The 23,420-nt window shown below is 39.3% G+C and overlaps 1 protein-coding gene across 2 annotated transcripts in view; it reads left to right on the top strand.

The window, feature by feature from the left end:
* The window catches only part of SrpRbeta (signal recognition particle receptor beta), a 292,551-nt gene extending 269,357 nt beyond the window's left edge, over positions 1–23,194 (top strand). For both annotated transcript variants that reach the window (XM_067139629.2, XM_067139627.2), the window contains exons 5-6: positions 7,852–8,082; positions 22,932–23,194. In XM_067139629.2, coding sequence (XP_066995730.1) covers positions 7,852–8,065 — 214 coding nt within the window. In that variant the 3' untranslated portion in view covers positions 8,066–8,082; positions 22,932–23,194. The remainder of the gene's footprint in view (positions 1–7,851; positions 8,083–22,931) is intronic.
* The last annotated feature ends 226 nt before the right edge of the window (positions 23,195–23,420 follow it).

Here is a 23,420-nt window from a genome sequence, read left to right as displayed (position 1 = left end):
AGCCACACCATGCAGCTCATGGGCTAAACCTATAACATGTTTCAGATGGTGTAAAATACTTTCTGGGATTTTCCAGCCTTCGTCATGTATGGTGCAGCATCAGTCAGTAATAGGGAAACCCTTTCCTTATCTAAATTATTTGGCCACAAAATTCCTGAAATATCAATACAAGTATTAGTATTAGGATTCAATTACATTTCAAAACATAACGTACAAAAAAAATGATTTTTTTACTCAAATGAATGAGCCTACTCACGAATTCCTTCATCAAAGAAGTTTGCAATTGAAGAATTGTGCTCCCACACTTCTACACCTCCTATCACAAGTAGTACTGCCACTATTGCTGCCACCATCAGAGTTACCTACAGCCGAGTTTGTTACAGGTGAATCTTCCCACTTGCTGCACGCACACACTTAACTCTTCCATGCCATCAACCTATACCCGCCCGATGCCTTTGAACATTCTCTTTACTCAGCACTCTCAATACAATACTAACGCTCGCTTTGCTAGCTTGATTACAATTCTCATTACCAAATAGAAATGTGTGGAGTAGATGATCTCAATGTTTGACCCCTTGGAAAAACGCTAATCAGTATAAAGAAATACAAAACATATTTAGCAAAAGACAAGAGTTGTGTGTGTGGTACGGGTCATGTAACTGTAAGTTTCCCTTCATCAGATGGTGCATTCAAACCCCACTGTTGACAGCCCTGAGGATGGTTTTCTGTGGTTTCCAATTTTCGGACTAGGCAAATGTTGGAGCTGAACCCTGATTAAGGTCATAGCCAGTCCTAACACACCTATTCCATTGTCCCCAAATTTGTGTGCCAACTTGCTCGGTTAAGAACAAAGCCAAGGTTTCTTAGTTATTATCATGCACACCAGTCTCAGCATCTGTAATACTTGATACATCCGCTTGCAGTGATGCATACTTGTATTCTGGGTATGCCATTTATAGACATATGTCATTGTTGGTCCAAATTTTCCCACTTTACAGTGGTGATTTTGTATGGGTCTTGCTGACTGCATGATATCCTAACTTATCGAGCACGTTGGTCACGTGGTTAGGGGCGCGTGGCTGTGGGCTTGCATTTAGGAAATGGTGGGCTTGAATTCCATCGTCGGCAGCCCTGAAGATTGTTTTTGGTGCCTTCCCGTTTTCACACCAGGCAGATGCTGGGGCTGTACCTTAATTAAGGCCATAGCTGCTCCCTTTTCAATCCTTGCCCTTTCCCATCCTTGTGTCGCCAAAAACGTTTGGTGTGTTAGTGCGATGTTAAACCCCTAGCAGAAAAAGAAACAGAGATATCTCAGATATCCTAACTAAATGTAGCTTGTTATAATTAATTGTATAGGGAGAACTTAAGACATATCGTTCTGTAATCATTTTATCAATTAACCTTCACCATAGGAAATGAAGAGGGGCCTATCTAGCTCTAATAAGTAAGCCTTCTCATTTATTTATTTATTTATTTATTTATTTATTTATTTATTTATTTATTTATTTATTTATTTATTTATTTATTTATTTATTTATTTATTTATTCAGTAAAATAGTGGCAAGTAAGACAGTAAGTTGCTCTTGCTACACCGTGCTTAAACGGAAAGTTAAGTTGCAGAAAGTGTTGATCCGTGTGAACAAAGTTATATGTTGTGTTCTTTAAAAAGTTTACAACATGTCTCTGAAGGAAGTAGTTAGGAAGATATCGGCTTTCGAAGATTCCATGAAAGACTTTCAAGCTCGCCTAGACTCAGCAGTCAGTGCCGTCAACCACCGAACGTGTTCCAAGTGCTTGACGGCGAGTTCCAGGCATTCAAGGAACTGGCCAGCAAAGACATCTCTGAGCTTAAAAGGGAGTGTGGAAGGCTCTGGAAGATCGGCTTCAGAAACAGGATGAGGTGTTGGACGAGGCCAAACAGTACAGTTACCGCAACTGCCTTTTTATTGCATGGTGTCTCGGAACAGCCATCCGAGGACGTTTACATCAAAACTCTAGTCACTGAAAAATAAACTCTCAGTTGAAATGTTGCTTCTTGATGTGGATCGCTGCCACAGCCTGGGCCGCCAAAATCGAACGTCTGCAGAAGTGGTCTCAGAGGGAAATCGACCAATCATTATTAAGTTCCTTCAGTGCCGTGATCATGATCGAGTGTGGTGCGTGAAGCGAGTTTTGAAGGGTAGTGGGCTCATGCTAACAGAGTCCCTCACAGGTGTGAGAAAAAATATCCTTAATGAGGCAAGGGATTTATGGGGCTTGCAGATATGCTGGACTCAAGATGGACGCATTTGTGTTTTAAGGGAAGATGGAAGTAAAATTTAAATATGCACGATGGCGCAGTTAAAAAACATTCCGGGAAGTAGGTTGAACATGTGAACTTAGCGAAAGAAAGTATGTGTTTACTAATTAGTTTATATTTGTGTGTGTACAGTAAGTGTAAGTGTGCTTATGAAAATCAGTGGATCTACTCAAGGATGCTTGGGTAAGCTCATTTTAATTCTTACTTTCCTACTGCATAGTCCGGTATGTTTGTTGATCAGAACACGAGTAATACCATTGACCTGCATTCCTCTCCACAGCTCTCACCCACCCCTTCTCTTTCATCCCTTCCACCTTCAACGGGACTTGTGTTGCAAGAACAACTCGGTAGCCACCCGCGGTCGTTACACTGTTGCCATCTAAATGGCCAATTATTATTCGTTCGTCTGGAAGAGGTACAGGCTATTTTTGAATTGAACAATGTACATATTATTGCAATCAGTGAAAGCTGGATACGTAAAAACATGCCATCATCGGCAGCTAACCTTGATGGATACTTAATATTATGCCTTGACCGTATTCACAAAATAGGTCGTGGGCTTCTACTTTATTACAGAAATGACCTGAAATGTAAGAATATACCACAAACCTACTACGCTGGCATAGCAGGGGGAGAGGTGATACTCCCACATGGCGCGTCCCTGCTGGCGGATGGGGGGATCCTAACCGGCTTGCTGGCGGACTTAAGGGAAATAAAATACCTCTCGCGGACCAAACACACAAGCCCCTGTAGGTGGGGGACACAGACGAAGAATACACCCACGGTATCCCCTGCCTGTCGTAAGAGGCGACTAAAAGGGGCGACCAAGGAATGATTGTATTAGAACCATGAAACTACTTGTGATTAGTACCACCACATGGGGAACACAATGAGTCGCTTTTACTTGCACGTAGTACCACTATGTTAGGTATCAAATACCTTTATGATTATTAGCAACAGAGTGCGTTGCCGGCTTCTACAGTACCTGTGATTAGTACCCAGTATATAAGGAACACCTCGGGATAGTGTGGGTCCCTGTGGTTAGTACACGTATGCGATGAACACCATAGGTTTGCGTTGCCTGTAAATGGTGCCACAATGTGCAAAACAATGTAGGTCTGTATTCCATGTGCGAATTTCATTACCTATTTCTAGTACCATACTGTGTGGAATGCCACTAGTCTACGTTATTTTTTATTAGTACCGCAACATGACAGATACCATGGTTCTACTTTCCTAATGATAAGTACCATTATGAGGGGCCGATGACTTGGATTTTGGACCCCTTTCGACTAAAAGCATTGTTGATTCAGTATTATGCTATAGACGCAGTCCCTTGGTCAGTAATACTATTGTTTTACGTCAGTTTCTGTGAATGCGAGACATTGCAGGTCGGATCCATTGATTGCTTTAAATTCATATCCATCCATTCATTCTTTGTCCTCACGTTTTGAATTCTGGTCACTGGAGGATTTTGGACTTTTAATTTGTAATTCAATTTCATCTCATTTCATACCATTAGGGGATGTTAACCTAGATGTTAGGCCCCTTTAAACAACAAGCATCATCATCATCATCATGTAAGATTATTTCCACTTCTGACCCAAGACTTACACTGCGACCAGAATTTATGTTTGTAAAATTAGACTGCCATAAAATGATATTAATAGGGATTGTATACAAGCCACCTAAAATAAGACAGACTGATTATTTTGAAGAGGCATTAGTAAATCTTATCTCGATATGTGATGGCATTATAATCACGTGTAACTTTAACACTGACCTTTTAAAGCAGACTAGTGAAGCGAATAACCTACTGAATTTATTTCTCGCCACAAACGTGACTTTACCCCTCAACGCTTCTAATCACGTTCATTACTCTGGCCGCACAAGTCATACCTTAATTGATCTTCTTGTGACAAATCAACCTAAGAAAGTAATTAAGCACGGACAGATCCCTGCTCTTGGCGTCTCTTCACATGACCTATTGTACGTGTGTTATTCTACACAAATACCTGAGTACAAACCACGCTACATTACGAGACTTACAACCTATGGACCATAATAAACTATTCCACGATGCATATAACTTGTGTTGGGATAATATATGTAATTTTCAGAGCATAAACTCTAATGTAAACAAATTCAATTCACTGATACTGGAAATATTTGACAAGCACGCACCAAAGAAACAGGTAAGAATCACCCGCCATTCATCCACGTGGCTAACGGCTGAGATAAGATCTGCTATGGCCAGTTGTGATAAACTGTACAGACAGTACAAGCTGACGCATGACACAGACTATTTTGAGCGGTACAGGATTCTGAGAAACAGAACCCAGCAGCTAATTAGGAATTCTAAATATAAATACTTCCAGGAACTGACGAACTGCCATAGACAAAATGGAATAAATTACATACGTTAGGTATAGGTAAAACATAGAACAACATGTGCCAAGCATATCGCTAGAAGCTTTAAATGATCATTTCGCACGGCCCAGAATAGCCTCTACCTCCTTCCCTAAAAGTTCACTACCCTTGTTTCAACAGCATTCTGTGCATGGGCAATTCTCTTTTAGAAATATCAGCTCGAATGAAGTTGCATCTAATGCCGAAGGTAATGATGACATTCCTATATCGCTAATTAAGGATTTCTTAGGAGCTGTTCTGCCAATACTGATGCAAGTGTGTAATGGACTAGTATAACTTGGAAACAATTCTCTAAACCCATGGGAAAATAGTGAAATATCGAGCTCGATTAGAAGGTATTATTATTCTTGTGAGGTGTGGCTATTAAGTTGTTTACGTCTATTAGTATTATTATTTACATAGTTATGTACCGACTTTATGTGGTATAAATCGTGGTCGTATCATTTATTATTTGTGTGTTGTATGATCTGTCGTGTGTAACAAAACATGTGGGGTTATGTCACGATACGTCTGCTATGTGTATATTAATTAGACTTTATTTAATGTAAGAACATGTAATTAATATTATATAATTTTTTATTACCTGTACAGTAAATATGATGTATTAATCTGATGTAATGTTGTGCAACGCAGGGTTAGATTGTAGAACAATACACCTTCGTCACTAGAGTTTTACAGAATGTTCTATTCATTTGTACATAGGTTATTGGAGACTCGAGAAAATACGAGAAAGCATGTTGTGTCATACTTTTCTAGAAGCCTGGCCAGGCAAGGTATATAAAGGACTGTCTTGAGAGTTGAGTAGTTAGTGAAAGTAGTTAGTCGAGTGTATAAACTTGCGTTGACCAGGCGAGTTGGCCGTGCGCGTAGAGGCGCGCGGCTGTGAGCTTGCATCCGGGAGATAGTGGGTTCGAAGCCCTCTGTCGGCAGCCCTGAAGATGGTTTTCCGTGGTTTCCCATTTTCACACCAGGCAAATGCTGGGACTGTACCTTAATTAAGGCCACGGCCACTTCCTTTCAACTCCTAGGCCTTTCCTATCCCATCGTCGCCATAAGACGTATCTGTGTCGGTGTGACGTAAAGCCCCTAACAGAAAAAAAACTTGCATTGTGATTTTGTTGTGTTGGTAATTGGTTGATATGTTAATGTAACAGTCAAGTGTTTGTTCAAGATGGCGGTTCATTAATGTGTATATAATTTGTAAATAAAATATTGTACACAGTTGACAGCATCCCGTGTGTGCGCCTTTGTGAATACGATAATACTAACTCATATATTTAACTACTGCCTGACAAGCAGATGTTTCCCAGATGTTTGGAAGGATGCAATAATTAGACCCATCCCGAAGAGCTTCAAGTTAGATTCTCCTTCAGATTATCATCCAGTATCCATCCTACCACCCTTATCCAAGGTACTTGAACGCCTAGTGCACACACAAGTTATTGAATACCTTACAGAGCATTCCCTCCTCTACCCCATCCAATCTGGTTTCAGGAAAGGACGTAGCACTGCGACAGCTTTACTACGAGTGACAGATGATATTAGACGTGCAATGGACTGATGGGATGTGACTGTACTGACATGATTAGATCTCAGTAGTTCCTTTGACACTGTCAGTTAATACTGCAGAATCTATGAGAACTAAATTTCAGTATTGTGTCGCTTCGGTTCTTTTCCTCTTACCTTGAAAATCGCCGGCAACGTGTGACAGTGGGAAATGTGAGTTCACGATGGCAAAGTAAGACCTTCGGTGACCCTCAGGGGTCGGTTCTCAGACCACTGTTATTTATCATCCAAATTAACGATATATGAAAACCTCTTAAATTCTGCAAATTGTAAGTGTACACAGATGATGTACAGATTTATTATCATTCAAATCCGAGTGATATCGATACTGCAATTGTTAAAACAAATTCTGACCTACATCAACTTAGTGACTATACAAATAAAAACATTTTATTAATTAACCCAAGTAAAACTCAAGTTATCATTATCGGTACCAGTAAAAACCTATATTCCCTCAAGCAACGGGACATCTCTCCAATATTAAACAATAAAATCATACCCTACTCTACTTCGGTGACTAATTTATGAATTATTATGACTGAGGCCCTAAATTGGACTCAACAGGTGATAAGCACATGTAACAAATACACAAATGCTTATATCCTCTGAAACGATTCTGTAATGTATTCTCGGTTCGACTTGAAGTACAACTAATTCACTCTCTGATACTATCTATACTTGACTATTGTGACACTGTGTTGACTGAAATAACCTGCGACAGTAACAAGAAACTGGACCTGAGCATGAGCAGCTATGTAAGATATATATTGATCCACGACATGATGCCCATATATCACGTTATAGGGAACTGTCGTGGCTCCAAGTGCACCAGCGCCATGAGCTTCACATGTTATCACTTCTGCACAACATACTTTCCACTAATACTCCCAACTATCTTTGTTAACCTTTTTCTTACCTCTCGTCCTATCATGACCACAATACAAAATCTGGCTTCTCTCTTGCAATACCTGTAAACTGCACTGCTGCTTACAACGGCTCCTTCTTAATCTCTGCGTCCAGGTCATGGAACTTGCTACCTGCAAACATTAGGGACAATCCCTCTCATCAAAAGTTTAAAGCGGCTTGCCGCGAATACTTGCTGAGGATATCCCACTGACTTGCTGGATAATTGTTAAGTAAATGAAGGAATGAATGGGATGAATGAATAGATCACCGTAGTTACATCATTTAAGTGTATTTTAAGGATTCTATTGCTATTAATATTATTACTATTGTTATTGCTATTAACATTATCTGTGTAATTTGTATTTATAAGTTATGTATATTCTTCTAGTGGTTAAGGGTAAGAGAGGGCCTTGAGCCCTAACTTCGCCACCAATAAAGTCATTATCTATTTATTTATTTATTTATTTAGTTAGTTAGTTAGTTAGTTAGTTAGTTAGTTAGTTAGTTAGTTAGTTAGTTAGTTAGTTAGTTAGTTAGTTAGTTATTTTTTTACTATGCTGCTATATTTTTGCAGATTTTTGTCATAAGTTGTCTTTGCCTAGTTACGTCTATTGTATTTTCCAACAGTTATATATTTTTCATTGTTATAGGGATCTCCTTCGAGTGACCAAAACTCGACAACTTCAAAGTACTGAGGAGACTGGTAATAAAAACATATTCTTGGGGAAAAAGGGTGCCGACTTCAAATTCTCCCACATTAACCGAATAAATGTGAGCTTCGGTGAAGCTGCTGCTTTAAATCAAGGTATCAGTGAACCTGCTGAACTTGATTGTTTGAAGGATTGGCTTGAAGAAAGCTTCTGATGTATAATTTAATTAAGGTATGTAACTTTCGGTATACATCACTGGTGTAATTTTGTGCCCTTGTTAATAAGTGTACTTTGCTTTGTTTGTCTTTTGAGTGAATTAATTTATGATTTCTAACAGCAGTTTTATATCCTTATTTTTTTATGATAATATGTAATCTATTTAGCATATTACCCCAAAATTAAAGCTAATAATTATGTGCTTGTGTTATCTGAATTGAATAATTTTCTACCCCTAACCAGCACAGTAATTACAACATTCTGGTTTTACTGCCATGTGGTATTAGGATCAAACCTGCAATCATGGAAATCATGAATCAGATACTCCACCACTAAGGCTGCTAACAGCATGGGAAAACAAATAACAAATAAATAATAATTTCAGTTTACAAGAAATACCAGGAATCACCATAAGTGTAGCACAAAACTTATATGACTTTCAAAGACTGAAATTAAATGAAGGATGTGTTACAATTACCAGGTGATGAACTACATGCATTTTATATCATTTACTGCCCATTAACTGAACTTCCCTATACAGAAGTATACCAGATACTCAGAAACCCAGCTAAGGTCCTAAATTTCACATAAATACAGGTACTGTGAGAGAGTATCAAAAGAACCACACACACAAGAGACTCAGTAAAAGTGGGCTCCAACACAGAATTCGGTAGCTATCTAAAACAGAAGTAGCCATATTTCTCAGACCTTCTAACAACCTTGACTCGTGATCCTACACCACAAACGGCGTGGTAACACTGTACGATAACCTTAAAAACTCTGTTTTAACAAACATCCACCTAATGGAAGAGGTGTTGCAGTAGTAAAATCTGAGATTAATCGTATATATACTTAATGGTGGTATCTTGTACGTTATTGATGATGATGATGATGATGATGATGATAATGGCGTGTGGTCTCGGGAGAGGCCTGGTGCAGGTCTTTAGAGTTTGCCGTTTAGGCGACCTGCACGTTTGTAAGGTTGGGGTCCTACCTAATATGAAATCTAATGCTGAAGATGTCACAAAAACCCAACCCCCGAGCCATAAAAATTAACTAAGGAAAGTTAAAATCCCCAACCCGACCAGGAATCGAACCTGGGACCCTTTGAACTAAAGGCCAGGATGCTAACCGTTTAGCGATGGAGCCGGACATGTTATTGATAACATATAAAGAATGAGACTTCTCTATGCAACCTTACAGATAAAATAATCTAATTGAATGAGGTTCATGATTCAGTGAGAGCAATACCTGTGTGCAAAGTGAAGTGAGAATAAATGGAAAATAATAATAATAGGCCTTATTCTGTTGCACATCGAGTATTTATTGTTACGAATTAAACTCCATCTGTTTCATTACTCTAATTTATTTCAGGATGACCTAATAAATGCACACATACATATTAACACACACAATTCTAACCACTTGTGAATGGCCACACTTACTAATTACTGTCTATTTCCAAATTGGCTCTTCCTTATGGCGCAGTAGGTGGTCCAGCCCGTTCCTCTGCTTGGGGACGCTTAATCCTCACTTTTACTTCCCCAAATCCAGTCACCTCATACAGCAGCTGTGTGTAGACCACTGGATCTGAACACAGGGCTACGGGCCACTTGACACATGACGGCTGTTCGTTGGTTTGACTCCATAGACAGTCCAGTAATTCACACAGTCACGTGCCAAACAGCTCAACAGCAGGACGATACTCACAACAACAGCGAACATTAACACAGGTCTATTTACCTTCACACTCACGACAGTGGCTTCCCTCGCTGACTCGCGCGGAAATACACGACACATACTTGCAACTTATGAAAAGTGCTATCAGTAAAACTCACGCACAACAAAAAAATCTAACGATTTTTTACATACCCCGGCTTTATTACATGTTATGAGTCTCATTATGATAGCCGTATTGGAGTACAGAATGTAAAAGTTTCAAACAAATTTATTAAAAAACCACCATTCCAATACTCACAGTCTTTAAGTTTAAGATACAAATATTACATATATGTTAAAATGGGACATATTTCACTTAGGCTTTGAAAGCATCTTCAGCCATACTTAATCTAAAGCTAAGTCAGGGCCCTGAACTGGGTTCTTCATTAAAGTATAATACATGCTTTAATACAAGATAAAACAGTCATAAAAATCTAGTATGTGGAGAAAGCGATGCTTAAATTCAACTAAAATTCAAATAATGAACTTGTCATAGTATTATATGTACATGGAACGAATACTAGTGTTTGTCCAAAAAACTACAAGTTTGTTATTTGTAGAACGAAACATATTCATAATGATCTGACATACATTTGGATTGCACAAATTATTTGATATTAAGGAAGCGTGGATTAATTAAAATATTGAAAAATAAATCTTCGAACGTTGTTGATTGAGAATCAGGTATGTAGAATTACAGTATAGTTGTTAACTCCAAGTGGTTGCGTGATAAGGTCAAAAGGCGCTTGAAGCATCAGTATAGAAGTATTGTCTCCTTCTAGAATAATCTTTGTAATAGATTATAGTCGTGAGCTGTCTAGCGTAGATTCAACAAATAGTGTGTTCAATAAAGCTTTAGATGTGGGAAAATTCGCAATGTAGCGCATGTTGAAAACCCTAGTGTTGACAGAGTGGTGACTAGCCTTATTGGTTGTTTGAGACGATCTGGCAGTTATTAACTGCACACAACACTTCTATACTGATGCTTCAAGCGCCTTTTGACCTTGTCACGCAACCACTTGGAGTTAACAACTCTACTGTAATTCTACGTACCTGATTCTCAATCAACAATGTTCGAAGAGTTATTATATGACTATGTCTTGTTCTACAAATAACCAACTTATACTTTTTCAGACAAACACTAGTATTCATTCCATGTACATATAATACTATGACAGTTCATTATTGAATTTTAGTTGCATTTAAGCATCGCTTTCTCCACAGACTAGATTTCTATGACTGTTTTATCTTGTATTAAAGCATGTATTATACTTTAATGAAGAACCCAGTTCAGGGCCCTGACTTAGCTTTAGATTAAGTATAGCTGAAGATGCTTACAAAGCCTAAGCGAAACATGTCCCATTTTAACATATATGTAATATTTGTATCTTAAACTTAAAGACTGTAAAGTATTGTAATGGTGGTTTTTTAATAAATTTGTTTGAAACTTTTACATTATACCCCGGCTTGACGAAAATAATAATCCTTCGGGGCTATAAAATATAATAATTCATACTTCAAACAGGATACTTCAATAAAATCATATCTACTTATATCATAGGCCAATGATTTGTAGGCGAACATAACAATCAAGGAAAAATCCATGTTAAACAGCAGCAGGCGTGGTGAATATTGGTTTGGAGCACACATAACAGGACTTCCTTGATAAATTAAGCAGATGTGCAATAATTGAATACGGCTTTACACAATAAAACTTGTTTAACGTAACGCAGGCAATAAATCCCTACCTGAGAAGCAAAAGGGCTTATGTCCTGCTTTAATACATTGGACGTAAGCCCTTTTGCTTCTCAGGTATGGAAATAATATAATACATACTGCAAATCACATGCTAGTTCGACATTAAAATCATAGTTGTGGGCTTTTCAGCTTCCTGCAAAATGTCTTGAGAAAATGTTTTGTCATAACAGGAACCTGAACTGGTCTTCAGAATAGATTCATTGGACATGGATGATCTGAATTCAGTTCTATTTTTCTTCACATGGCTGAAAACACGTTCACATTCTGCATTGCTATGGGGTATGGTAAGAATAAAGAGCATTACTCTAGAAATTCGGTTATACTTAAGAAGTTCATCGGCTCCACGAATTCTTAATATTTGTGCCCAACTGGAATCACTTGCAGCATCGCAATTTGCAGCCAAAGTGTCATCTACCTGAAGAGCTGTGAAGTGTCTGAAGCTCATTCACCACCTCATCTGTAGGTTCATTCTCGTTCTTCCACAGCATGATAGGAAAATTTCCCAAGAAAAAACGAATGGAAGAAAACTGTGCGTCTTCAATTTTGTCTAACCTAGAACTTGAGCATGCCTTAACACATCGTCCTTGAGTGGAAACTTATTGATGATGTAGTCACAGGCAGTACAAAAGTAGTTTCTCACTGATGAAAAGAAAAGGGATTTATCTGTGTCCTGGAGATCATTCACTATGTTAAAAGTCTGAATGGCATTAACTAACTCATCATCATTTCTTTGATTTTGAATCAGGTTATACTCAACTTCAAGCAATGAGGAGCTTTTGACAATTTTGGGCTTAACAAACTTGGTGAACAGCTGTTATAGCAAATTCATTAGAAGTTCTAATTAAAAGTGAACTTGTGGGGAAGAAGTCTGAAGGGCAACATTGAATTTGTCAAATACAGGAATAGTCATATGAAGGAAAGTGCAAAAGGCCTTTTTCAAGTTTGAGGACAGGAACATAAACAATTTTTCCTCACGTGTTGTAGCAGAAGTCTTACTTTTTATAATGGGTTTGTCACATTTGGAAGAACATGTTGTTCTTTCAGGGGCATGTGTAGTAGCAGAATCAAGAATTTTCTTCTTCTGATACTCTCTGGATCCACTTTGTTCAACTCGAGATATTCAGAAAGATGTCAAGCTTGTGGAAATGTTTTGGGTACATAATGTTACTTCCTCCTTGAAGAAAGAAAGAAAGAAAGAAAGAAAGAAGCAGATCCCACTGGTCCAGTAGTTTATCCAAACATCTACTTAAAGATAACCACCCAGTACACACATGCTTCAGAATTTTCTTTGCCTCCTTATTGTGCAGGTTCTGAAATTTTGGAAAGAGTTGTTTTCTTTAGACACTCTTCTCTAAGAAATAAAATATATCAACAACAATCTCATCCACTTTTAGGGGTAATCTTCCAGCACCCTTTTCGGCTGCTAGATTAATCAGGTGGCAAATGCAACCTTTGATGGCAGTACCTGGTTGAACTTCCTTCAGAACTGTAGAAACCCCATTTTTGTGTCCTATCATAAAAGGAGCATTATCAGAGCAGAAAGCCTCACAGTTTTCAGTTGGTATGTTATGAGTAGGGCTCGGATCGATATGCTCAATAAAATCTCCAGATATGCTCGATAACCATGTTTTATATGCTCGATAGATATGCTCGAAAAACCCATTATATGCTCCATAGATATGCCTGAAAAACCCATTATATGTGGTTAAATATGCAGAATATGCTTGAAAAACACTGTTAAAAACTAGAGGAAGAAAAGTGAAATGAAAAGACCAATAACATATCTTTATATACAAGCTTTTTTTTTCTAATGGTATGTATGAGACACTGCGATATACTCGCATTCAAGTTTCAAGTATATATATGAGAATCTTTCTTACAAAAGTTACAGTTTCGAGCTCGATAGCTGCAGTCGCTTAAGTGCGACCAGTATCCAGTACATGTAACTAATCTCATTATTAGACCCGTATTGAACTATGCTATGATATACTAACAATTTGTTGGTTATTTTGATCCACCTTTTCAATAGGTGGATCAAAATAACCAACAAATTGTTAGTATATCACAGTATCCAGTAATCGAGATATAGTGGGTTCGAGCCGCACTGTCGGCAGCCCTGAAGATGGTTTTCCGTGGTTTCCCATTTTCACACCAGGCAGATGCCGGGGCTGTACCTTAATTAAGGCCAGGGCTGCTTCCTTCCACTTCCTAGGCCTTTCCTATCCCATCGTCACCATAAGACCTATCTGTGGCGGTGCGACGTAAAGCAAATAGCTGTTCAAAAGTTACAGTTTAAAAGTTCATTAACAAAATGTTCAGAATTACACGAGTCAAAGAAGTAGATCTGCATTGGTCTGCACAACAAGAATTTTTTCTATGTTTTCAGTTTTGAATGATTTTCTTAAATCAGACAATAAAAGTTTCAATGATGAGAATGATCTTTCGACGTCAACTGACACGAGAGGTAAATACCTGAATGATGCTGCTTCTTGTGCTGAGTAGTTCGGAAAATCCTCTGACGGTTGGGACTCACCACGCAGCATCCTCTCGCAAGTCGAACTCTGCCCTCCAACTGGAATTTCGAGCCAGCACGAACTCCAACTTTTGTTTCACAGTTTTCCCTGTCTCTCCAGGCTACGAGTCGGCTTCTTGGAAGACTCCTTGTATTGTAGCGACCAGTTCAACCAGCTCCATCCCTCGCAATTCCAACTTTAGGATGGCCTCAGGAATGACGCTCATCTAGGCTTTTATGAAAGTCAAGGATGGCATCAAGCCCTTCATTTTAAAAGCAGCCTTAGCTTTCGCGATGTACTTGCTGTCCGCCTCATCAAACGTATTGATCACCTGGAAAAAAATATAATTGAAAAACATTACATAGCCGAGGAGTGTAACTGAGAAAATTACTAAGTTAGGTGCCGTATGATGGAGTAAACATAAAAGGTATGAAAAGAATGATAGAGAAAACCTTGAAAATGTGAAGATTTTAAACATTTCAAATAGTCTTACCTCTTCAATTGCCCTATGATTTTAAGCATAATACAAGGCAGCCAAGATCCAAGTTCCCCATCGCATCAATATGGGCTTGGGAGGTAAAGGGAGCTCTGAATGCATCGTCTTGAAGGCACAGACACGAGAAGGTGCCTTGACGAAAATTTTCTTCACTGAAGAAATGACGTTGTTGACGCTGGACGATTTTTCGCGCAGCTCCTGAGCAACTGTGTGCATTGCATGGACAAGACAAGTAACATGTAACATCTTCGGGTAGAGAAGCTTGAGGCTCTTCCCAGCCTTAATCATGTAGGGAGCAGCATCAGTCACCAATGCGAGTACTTTGTTTACCGCCTCATCTGAAAAGGTTGGGCACAGCAAGCCTGAAACAGGAATGCATAAAATGAAGGGTGAACCATTCAGCTAATGGGATTCTGACATGTCGTACGACTGTAAAAGATATTTAACTATCAGAACTATCAGAGTCTTCACTGAGCATACGTAGAATGCATTGAAATTATAGCCAGACTGTACTTATTCTTCTTTGACAAAACGCTCAAAAAATAAATTAACAAAAATATACTTATTCAGAGCTGCTTGCACTGTTTGCACAATGGTACCATGGTTTGTTACATCTAGCTCCCTGCACAGAATTAGGTGGCCCTTCCCTGGTTCTCTGGGACTAAGTTTTCCAACAATAAATAATTTATTTAATGCGCACAGTGTGCAAAGAATTAATATACAAAACATTAATATTCGTTACAAAATTTCACCAGTGATTCCGATCGCTGTTTACAACTTAAAACATGGTACCTAGTACAGTGTGCACCACATCTTGAACATACACAGTTCAAACCTGGCTCATGATAATGCTTTAAATTACATAGTTTATAATGGAAACCATGAACGGAGAACCTTGTCAGCAAGTGTCGCAGTTCATATCCACCTTGAACCCACTCGCGATTTAGCATCGCATCGGTAGAGTAGAAATCTTCCCCGATGTCAGCCTTCTTCGATCGTAGGTCTCAAAACATATGTATATAGGGTGTTGTTGCTGGAAGTAACAACTGTAACCTTAGTTCTTCCACATAAAATCCCTCTCTGGATAACTCATACATGAGCCGGGAAGGAGAATATTTGGAGAGGCACAGAGCCCGTTTCAAGTAGATTGCCTTCAACTTCTCGATTTTATCTAACTGTTTCATACTCAAATATTTCCAAATGTTTTCCAAGCCATATGTTGCTATAGGGCTGATTTTTGATGAAAGAGTTTTATGGCTGTTTCTAAAGACAAGTTTCTCAGATGCTTAATGTCAGATATTGCTTTCATAGATGCATTTAGACAGTCCATGATATGGAGGGTGAAAACATTACCTTGAGTTTGAAAAATTACACCCAAGTATTTAAAAAAATTTACGGACTTAAGTTCTTGGTCTCCATAAAAGAAGATTCCATGAGGCCTCCCTCTTCTAAACATCATGTACACTATTTTTTCTACATTCATTTTGAGCTCATTTTTATTTATCCAACCTACTATTTGGTTGAATGATTCCTGGAGTTCCTTCTCTGACGTTGATGTTAAGACCCTATCATCAGCATACATTAATAGTTTGACGCTTTTGTGGTTTACCAAATCTACTATGTCTGCTGTTGCAATGATGAATAGTAGTGGACTTAATGGGTCTCCCTGTAATACCCCGGATGTTTGTTCCAAAATAATAGATTTGGTAATGCCATCATCTACTTCTATTGAATTGTTGAGCAGTAGGTTTCCAATCAGCGGTATAAGGTAGTTCGTACTACCAATGATACTCTCCAGTTTTTCTAACAGTATGGTTCTGCTTATGGTGTCAAAAGCTTTCGAGTAATCTACAAAGATGGCTTGCAGTTTACCCCCTGGTTTCTTTGAGGTTTCTTCTATGTCAGTCTGGAGACAGTGGATAGCTAAAGTCGTTGATTTTCCTTTTCTAAATCCGAATTGCGACTCCGGTAGGTTATTTTCCACCAGTTTAATGAGACGTTTACCTACTAGTGAAGTTAAAGTCTTTAGTAGAGTACATTCTAGCGCTATTCCTCTATATGAGTTGGGATCTGTGGTATCACCTTTGCCTTTATATAGCATTTTAATAGTAGATTTTCTCCAGTTGTCTGGTATCCTACCTTGCCACAAGCATTCATTCATTAGGTGAGTGATGGATTCACCCAATTTTGGGAGAGCAGCTGTAAGATGTTCATTAAAAATGTGATCTGGGCCACATGCCTTGTTATCTTTAGATGCTGTAATAGTTGATACAACCTCATTAATTGAAAATTCATCAATTTCAGGGATTATTTGAAAAACTGGCACGAAATAATTAGTAGGTTGTGTGTCTCTCTCTTGAAGCACTGCACTCAAGTGCTTTTCCCAATCTTCCATTGGTAAGTTCCTGGAGAACTTCGGTTGTCTGGGCTTCAGAGCCAGGTAAGGATCTAGACTGGGACGTTCTATAAGTTTTTCTTCTTCCACTCTATAATGATTTTTGGCTTCTTTTAGTAGTAGTTTGTATGCTCTCCTTTTACTGGCATGTATTTCAAGGAATTCTTTTGTTTTCTCTCTTCTGGCTGTACGTAATGCTTCCAGTATATCTCTACGACATTTATTGCATTCCTTGGTGAACCAGGGTTAAGATTTCCTGACCACAGGTATTGATGGTAGAATAGCATTCTGAAGCAGCACTTCTAGATATAATGCAGCCTCATTAAGATTACCCTCTCGTAATAGGTTAAGTATCGTTTGATTATCTTCACCACAGATAAGAGACGGGTTACTTTTTGTACGTATTTTTGTACGGTCTCTAACTGTATCAAGCGTACTAGGCCTATTCTCCAGCTGTAAGGAAGTTGGAACTGGTAGGTGTTTTCCAACAGTAACGTTGGCCATGTATCTTCCACAACTGTCTGTGGTCTCGTCGATGATAACCAAATTGGGTGGCTCCCGATGTCGTCCCTGATTGCGTGTAGAACCTGGTGAAAAAGTACCTGAATGAATATTCTTCATGGAATGAAGGTGTTTTCGAGACGTTACCTTCATTACGACAGAGCCAGATCCATGTTAAAATTACTTCTAAATTGTTTAAATGAGAATGCGGAATACGGCAGTCGTGCATGAATTCATACCTTTTCAGAGTTCGTGCATGAATTCATACCTTTTCATACTCTGAAGAAATGTAATTTTTATGTAGGGTTGACTCATGAGGCAACTCTCTTCCTGCAAAGTCCTTGAAGAGAGCTCTAATCTCAGCATGTTCGACCTTGTAGAGGGGTATGTTGGCGCTTAAGAACGCCCTACAAACTCTGGAAGAGAACTCGTCCAAGTGCTGTTGCTGATTGAACAAAATTTGTATCAGCGCTTGTTTCTTCAATTTCCTTTTTATAAATTCTTTGACTTTTGATGAGTGCCCACTTGTGGCTTTGTTGGGAAAATTGAAAAACCTTTGAAATCTTGATATGAAAATAAATAGGTAGTTACGCATAAGTGAGAAAAAATACATTGAATGAACAAAAATAAAGCACTGTGGACTATGAAATTATTTTCAAATATTGCAGTAGAAATACGAGCACCCTCTCAACGATCCCATGAAAAACCAGCAAATCCAAATGTCAATTTCCGCCTCGGAAATGTAAAATCTGAGGATCTAACGGGTCTACACTCCGAATTCTTAGACTTCTCTCTATTTACCTAGTAGGTAGGCACCGTATGTTGCACATACGGCTTACTTGAAATTTCAACTGTTTGACCAGTAATATCTTCAAGAACGTAGATGTGAAAATGTCAATAAGAACTTACCTCTTTTTCGCACATTTTGCAGAAAAGAACTTTCCCGTCAGTAGAAAACGAGTCAGGGTCTTCCTTTGCACATCGTTGGAGTAAAACACTCAGAGATTCCTTCATTTTAGGCATCATGTACCTAGAAATCACAAGAACTCGATAGGTACGTACGGATATGATTACGAACTGAGAACTGAGAGTAGGATGCAGAAACTTCACTTGACTGGGTCGGATCTTTCACCACTTCATGGGAAAAGCCACCTAAACAATACTGGTTCCCAGAATAGATACACCACTAAAATACCTCACATTTCAAAGTGGAAAGGATGCTTGGGGCTTCCAGAGCTTATCTGATGAGTCTTACTCTAATCCGGCAGAGGCCAATTAGGGTGTGCGAATAATCTCGCTAAAAGTTAAAAACATGCGGTTCTATTATTCGCACCAGATAGGCTTTTCCATAATTATTTCTGTTTTCGAACCTTAACAATGGTCAGGGCCCGAATTCGGGGGGGGGGGATTCGAAGAAAAACAAACTATTTAGACGAAAACCACAAGAATATGCATTTATATGCTTCTGTTCTGAAAACCGCGGTTTTATGCATTTATATGCTCGATAAATTTAAATTCTGTTGGTCCCAGAGAGATGAAAATGCCACCGAAAGGCTTCTTTCGATGTGTACTATTCAGGAAAAAAATATGCTGATATGCTCGGATCCGAGCCCTAGTTATGAGATTTCAACTGTGATATCAGGTTACCTATGTTTCGCCCTGTTGAGACCCATCTAACACTGGTAAGGATAGCAGAGTGCTCACTACTTTTTCCTGCGGAATATCATAGAATGTAACAACAATAGGATACAACTTGGCATTCGTATCATTGCTTCCATCCGTTGCCAAAGAAAATGGTCCATTCTGAAGGCAATTAACAACTTCAGATTTTTGCCATTTTATTTACAATGCATGTCGTTTTTGTGCAACCACAGCTATATTTCTTAGCATCTTCTGATGTGGGAAAAATCTTCTTAAATAAAGCACCAGCATGATAAGCCGCACTTAAGGGCACATTGTGTTCCACCACAAAGGAAGTAAACAGACACTCAGCCCTAATTACGTCACTATCAACGTTTCTAGACTTGGCAAAAAAGGTGTTGATTTTCTTGTTGTCTTCCTTCGATTTAACATAACTTACTTGTTTACCGCACTTCACACGATTACTTAAATCGTTTCTTCCACCATGTGCAATATTAATATCACACCCACATACCGTGCAAAAGGCAAATTTTTCTCCCTTTCTTGATTTTAGTATGCACGGGAAATAAACAGAATATGATTCTTTAAATGTCTGGAAGTACTGTTTCTTGTTGGATTTATTCATGAATCCTACAATAGGAATATAGCGTATGAAAATGTCCGAGAACAAATGGATCGATATCTACTGAAACATCGAAAGGAACCTGGATCACTGAACGTCACATAAAATTATAACATAAACACTCACGGCAGTCAAACACTTCATTAAAACATGTCAAAGCCCACAAAGTCTTAAACCATTCAATGAACACAATGCCAACCTCATGAACAAAGAATATTCAAAAGCAAAGTCACCTCCGTACAAGCCATGAAGGCCTTTGGAGGAGTGGAAGGTAAAGGCTTCCACCATTGTTAACCTCGGCACATGATGGGGTAGAGTGGTTAGCTCTACGCCCAGCTGCCTTTGCCCCCAGGAATTAACCTGGTACTCGTTGTTGGTGTAGGCTGAGTGAACCTCAGGGCCATATGCACCTCCGGAAGTGGAAATCTCGTTACAAAGAATATGCACATGGTAAAAAATGCACACACACGTGGAACGAATGTAATTAATCCAAGGAATATATGAAACTGTGAAGCACAAAATTATAATGCAAAAACTCAAACACTTCATTAAAATGTCATAACATTAAATGACCAAAACATTCGAGGAACGTCAACTTTGTGAACAAAGAACAACACTCACATGCTCAAAGAATATGGGTTAAATCGCAACAAGCGAACGGAGCGGAACAAAAAATTTGCAGAGCAGAGCCTGTCGACACCTAAGATTCATATGGAAGAACTGTTATCCCAGCTTTAAATTCAATTCCAGTGACGACACAAACACGGTTAAAAGTACCAATCGTATCAAAGAACGAGTTATCGACTATCGTGGACTTGCCTTCGTTCCACGCAAACAATTGATTGTACGTAGGTGCTTTGAAAAGTTCTCGGAATGTACTAGAATTAAGTATCTTACCTCGGTGGAACTGCTTTTATTTTTCAACATAGTCTCCCTGTAGATGTTCCAATGCCTTGATCCCATCTCGAAAATGAGATTCCTCCAGGCCTGCAAAATACCTCTCCAATTCGGCTGTCAGTTCTTCCCTTGTAGAAAATCTCCGTCCACCGAGGAAAATTTTCAGCTTGGGGAATAGATGAAAGTCTGATGGTGCCAAATCAGGTGAATAAGGTGGATGCGGCAACAATTCGTACCCCAGTTCAAGAAGTTTTGCCATGGCAATAACACTTGTGTGCGGCGGAGCGTTGTCCTGATGAAATTTGACCTTTTTCCTTGCCAAACCAGGCCTTGTTTCGCATATCCTTTCCTGTAGTTGGTCTAGGAGGTTTGCATAGTATTGCCCCGTAATTGTTTGTCCAGTAGGAAGATAATTATCAGCAGAATGCCTTTTGCACCCCAGAAAACTGAGACCATGACCTTTCCGGCCGAACGCATTGCCTTTGCTTTCTGTGGTGGTGGCGAATCAGCATGTTTCCACTGCTTTGACTGCTGTTTTGTCTCTGGGGTATAGTAGTGGACCCAAGTTTCATCTGTAGTCACAAACCGGCGCAAAAAATCTTGTTGGTTGCACTTAAAACGGCCCAGACTTTGTTCGGACATTTCCAGTCTGGTGCGTTTACTGTCCAATGTCAAGAGCCGCGGCACCCATCTTGCGGATAATTTTTTCATACCCAATTCTTCGGTTAAAATATAATATACCCGTTCATAAGACATCCCTACAGCTTCAGCAATCTCCCGCACTTTCAGTCGACAATCCTCCATGACCATTTTATGCACTTTTGCGATAAATTCTGGGGTCGTAACACTTTTTGGCCGTCCACTATGCGGATCATCATCCAAGCTCTCCCGACCAAATTTAAACTCGCTGGTCCACTTGGCAACAGTTGAAAATTGAGGAGCAGAGTCCCCCAGTGTGTTCTGAAAGTCGGCATGAATTTCCTTTGCTTTCATACCTTTCTTTACAAAGTATTTAATCACTGCTTGAATCTCAGTTTTTTCCATTGTCACAAATCACTACGCGGGAACAACAACAAAGAGTCGTCACTACCACACGCCTGCAGCTAGAGCACTGATGTGCCACGTGTTCACTCACAAAGGATGTGTGATTATTGCGCGGGAACCTCGTTGCTCTAGCACTGACATCTAGCGGTGATTCCGAGAACTTTTTGAACTGTCCTTGTACAGAAGTGTGGTGATTTTGAATGTTAACGTTAATATTAACGTTTCACATTTTTCCGCGAAGTCGTAAAATGACACTGTCCATCCATAAAATACCGCAATTTCTGTCAATTTTACGGATAAACCATAAAAGTTGTCAGGTATACGAACACGCAGTATAGTCTTTTGTTCAGTCGTCTCCAGTCCACGCACTCGCTGGTCTCTCCGACACCACAATGACAGCTCCTCGTTCAGACCTCGGTGGGACACTGGCGACAGCCAACACTTCTGTCGCCGTCAGCCTAGTCACCGAACCCCAACTCACTGTCACACTGACTCCACCACGGTGTTCAACTCTGTCTGTCTGCGGCTAGCCTCCCTTTTTATAGCCCAGGTGATTTGAGTCAGAAATTTCGCGATGTCACTAGAGGTAGAACATTCCCGTTGAATCTCCAAGAAACTCGCAGTTAAGCCGGCCGGCGAGAGCAATACACAGAAAGGCCGGCCCACTCCACAAGTCAGCTAGGAGATCCCAGGTCATCTGAGTCACCAGCTCCTTCCTGGAAGTACCGAAAGGGGCTACCATGGGGCTAGCACGTAACATTGCCTCCGTTCGAGAGCTGTTTGTCCCGATCAGTAACCTTCTCAGCTGTTCTTCGGTATGGCGCCCGTCGGTCTAGATGTACTACCTTCATCTTGCACATTGGCCTCCATCAAACTTGGCACCTGGCATCATTTAATTCCCTCAGAACATTGTAAGTGTCTTTCCGTGTCCTCTGTAATTTGAGAGACAAGCCCTTCTTCCTTACAGGGTTATGTAGTCATCCTAGGCCGTTCTTATGATTTCCGGTGGTGTCCCGTCATCAGTTGTACGACGCCTTCATTCGGTCGCTCCCTGTGCGCGTACTCTTCCGGACAATACAGTCCTGGTAAAATTTAAACAGCAGCTAAGATGCTCTACTTTACTACATAACAATGATAAACATTGAGCTTCATATTTGGTTTTGTAAACTGTTGATCCACATTTTCATAGTGATGAGAGAGAGATAGAGAGATATTTATTGTGTGCATGTGCATGAGTGTCTGTCTCTCTCTTTCATATATTTTTTTCTCTTTCCACAGGTCATCCATGTATCAACACAGAGGAGATGTTTCTGCCTACATTTAGTTCACCTTACACCTGAGGTCTCCAGGCAGTCAGTGGAGTAATGATTGCAATTTCACTACCAACATTTTCCATATTTAAAATAATTATTGATGAATATTGATTGAAGTGTGGTGATTGAAATAAGCCTGGAGAAGTCTAGTTTTGGAAACACTTCGCTGATCATTTATCTTGTGTTTGACATAAATAAAGGAACTGATGAGAGCTTTCTGGACTGATATTTATTTATTTATTTATTTATTTATTTATTTATTTATTTATTTATTTATTTATTTATTCATTCATTCATTCATTCATTCATTCATTCATTTTCCCCATATAGCTGATTTCTTTCCCCCTTCAATATCGACATTGCAAAGGTGAATTCTCCTAAATTCGAGCCATCTGCAGGATATTTTACTGGAATTGAGGAGTATTGAAAGATAGAGAGAGCCTTTTATTGACTC

This window comes from Anabrus simplex, chromosome 2, assembly GCF_040414725.1.
Source record: "Anabrus simplex isolate iqAnaSimp1 chromosome 2, ASM4041472v1, whole genome shotgun sequence".
NCBI classification, from domain to species: Eukaryota; Metazoa; Arthropoda; class Insecta; order Orthoptera; family Tettigoniidae; genus Anabrus; species Anabrus simplex.
Note: the sequence above shows the minus strand (reverse complement) of the source record. Positions and strands in the feature narration are given on the sequence as shown.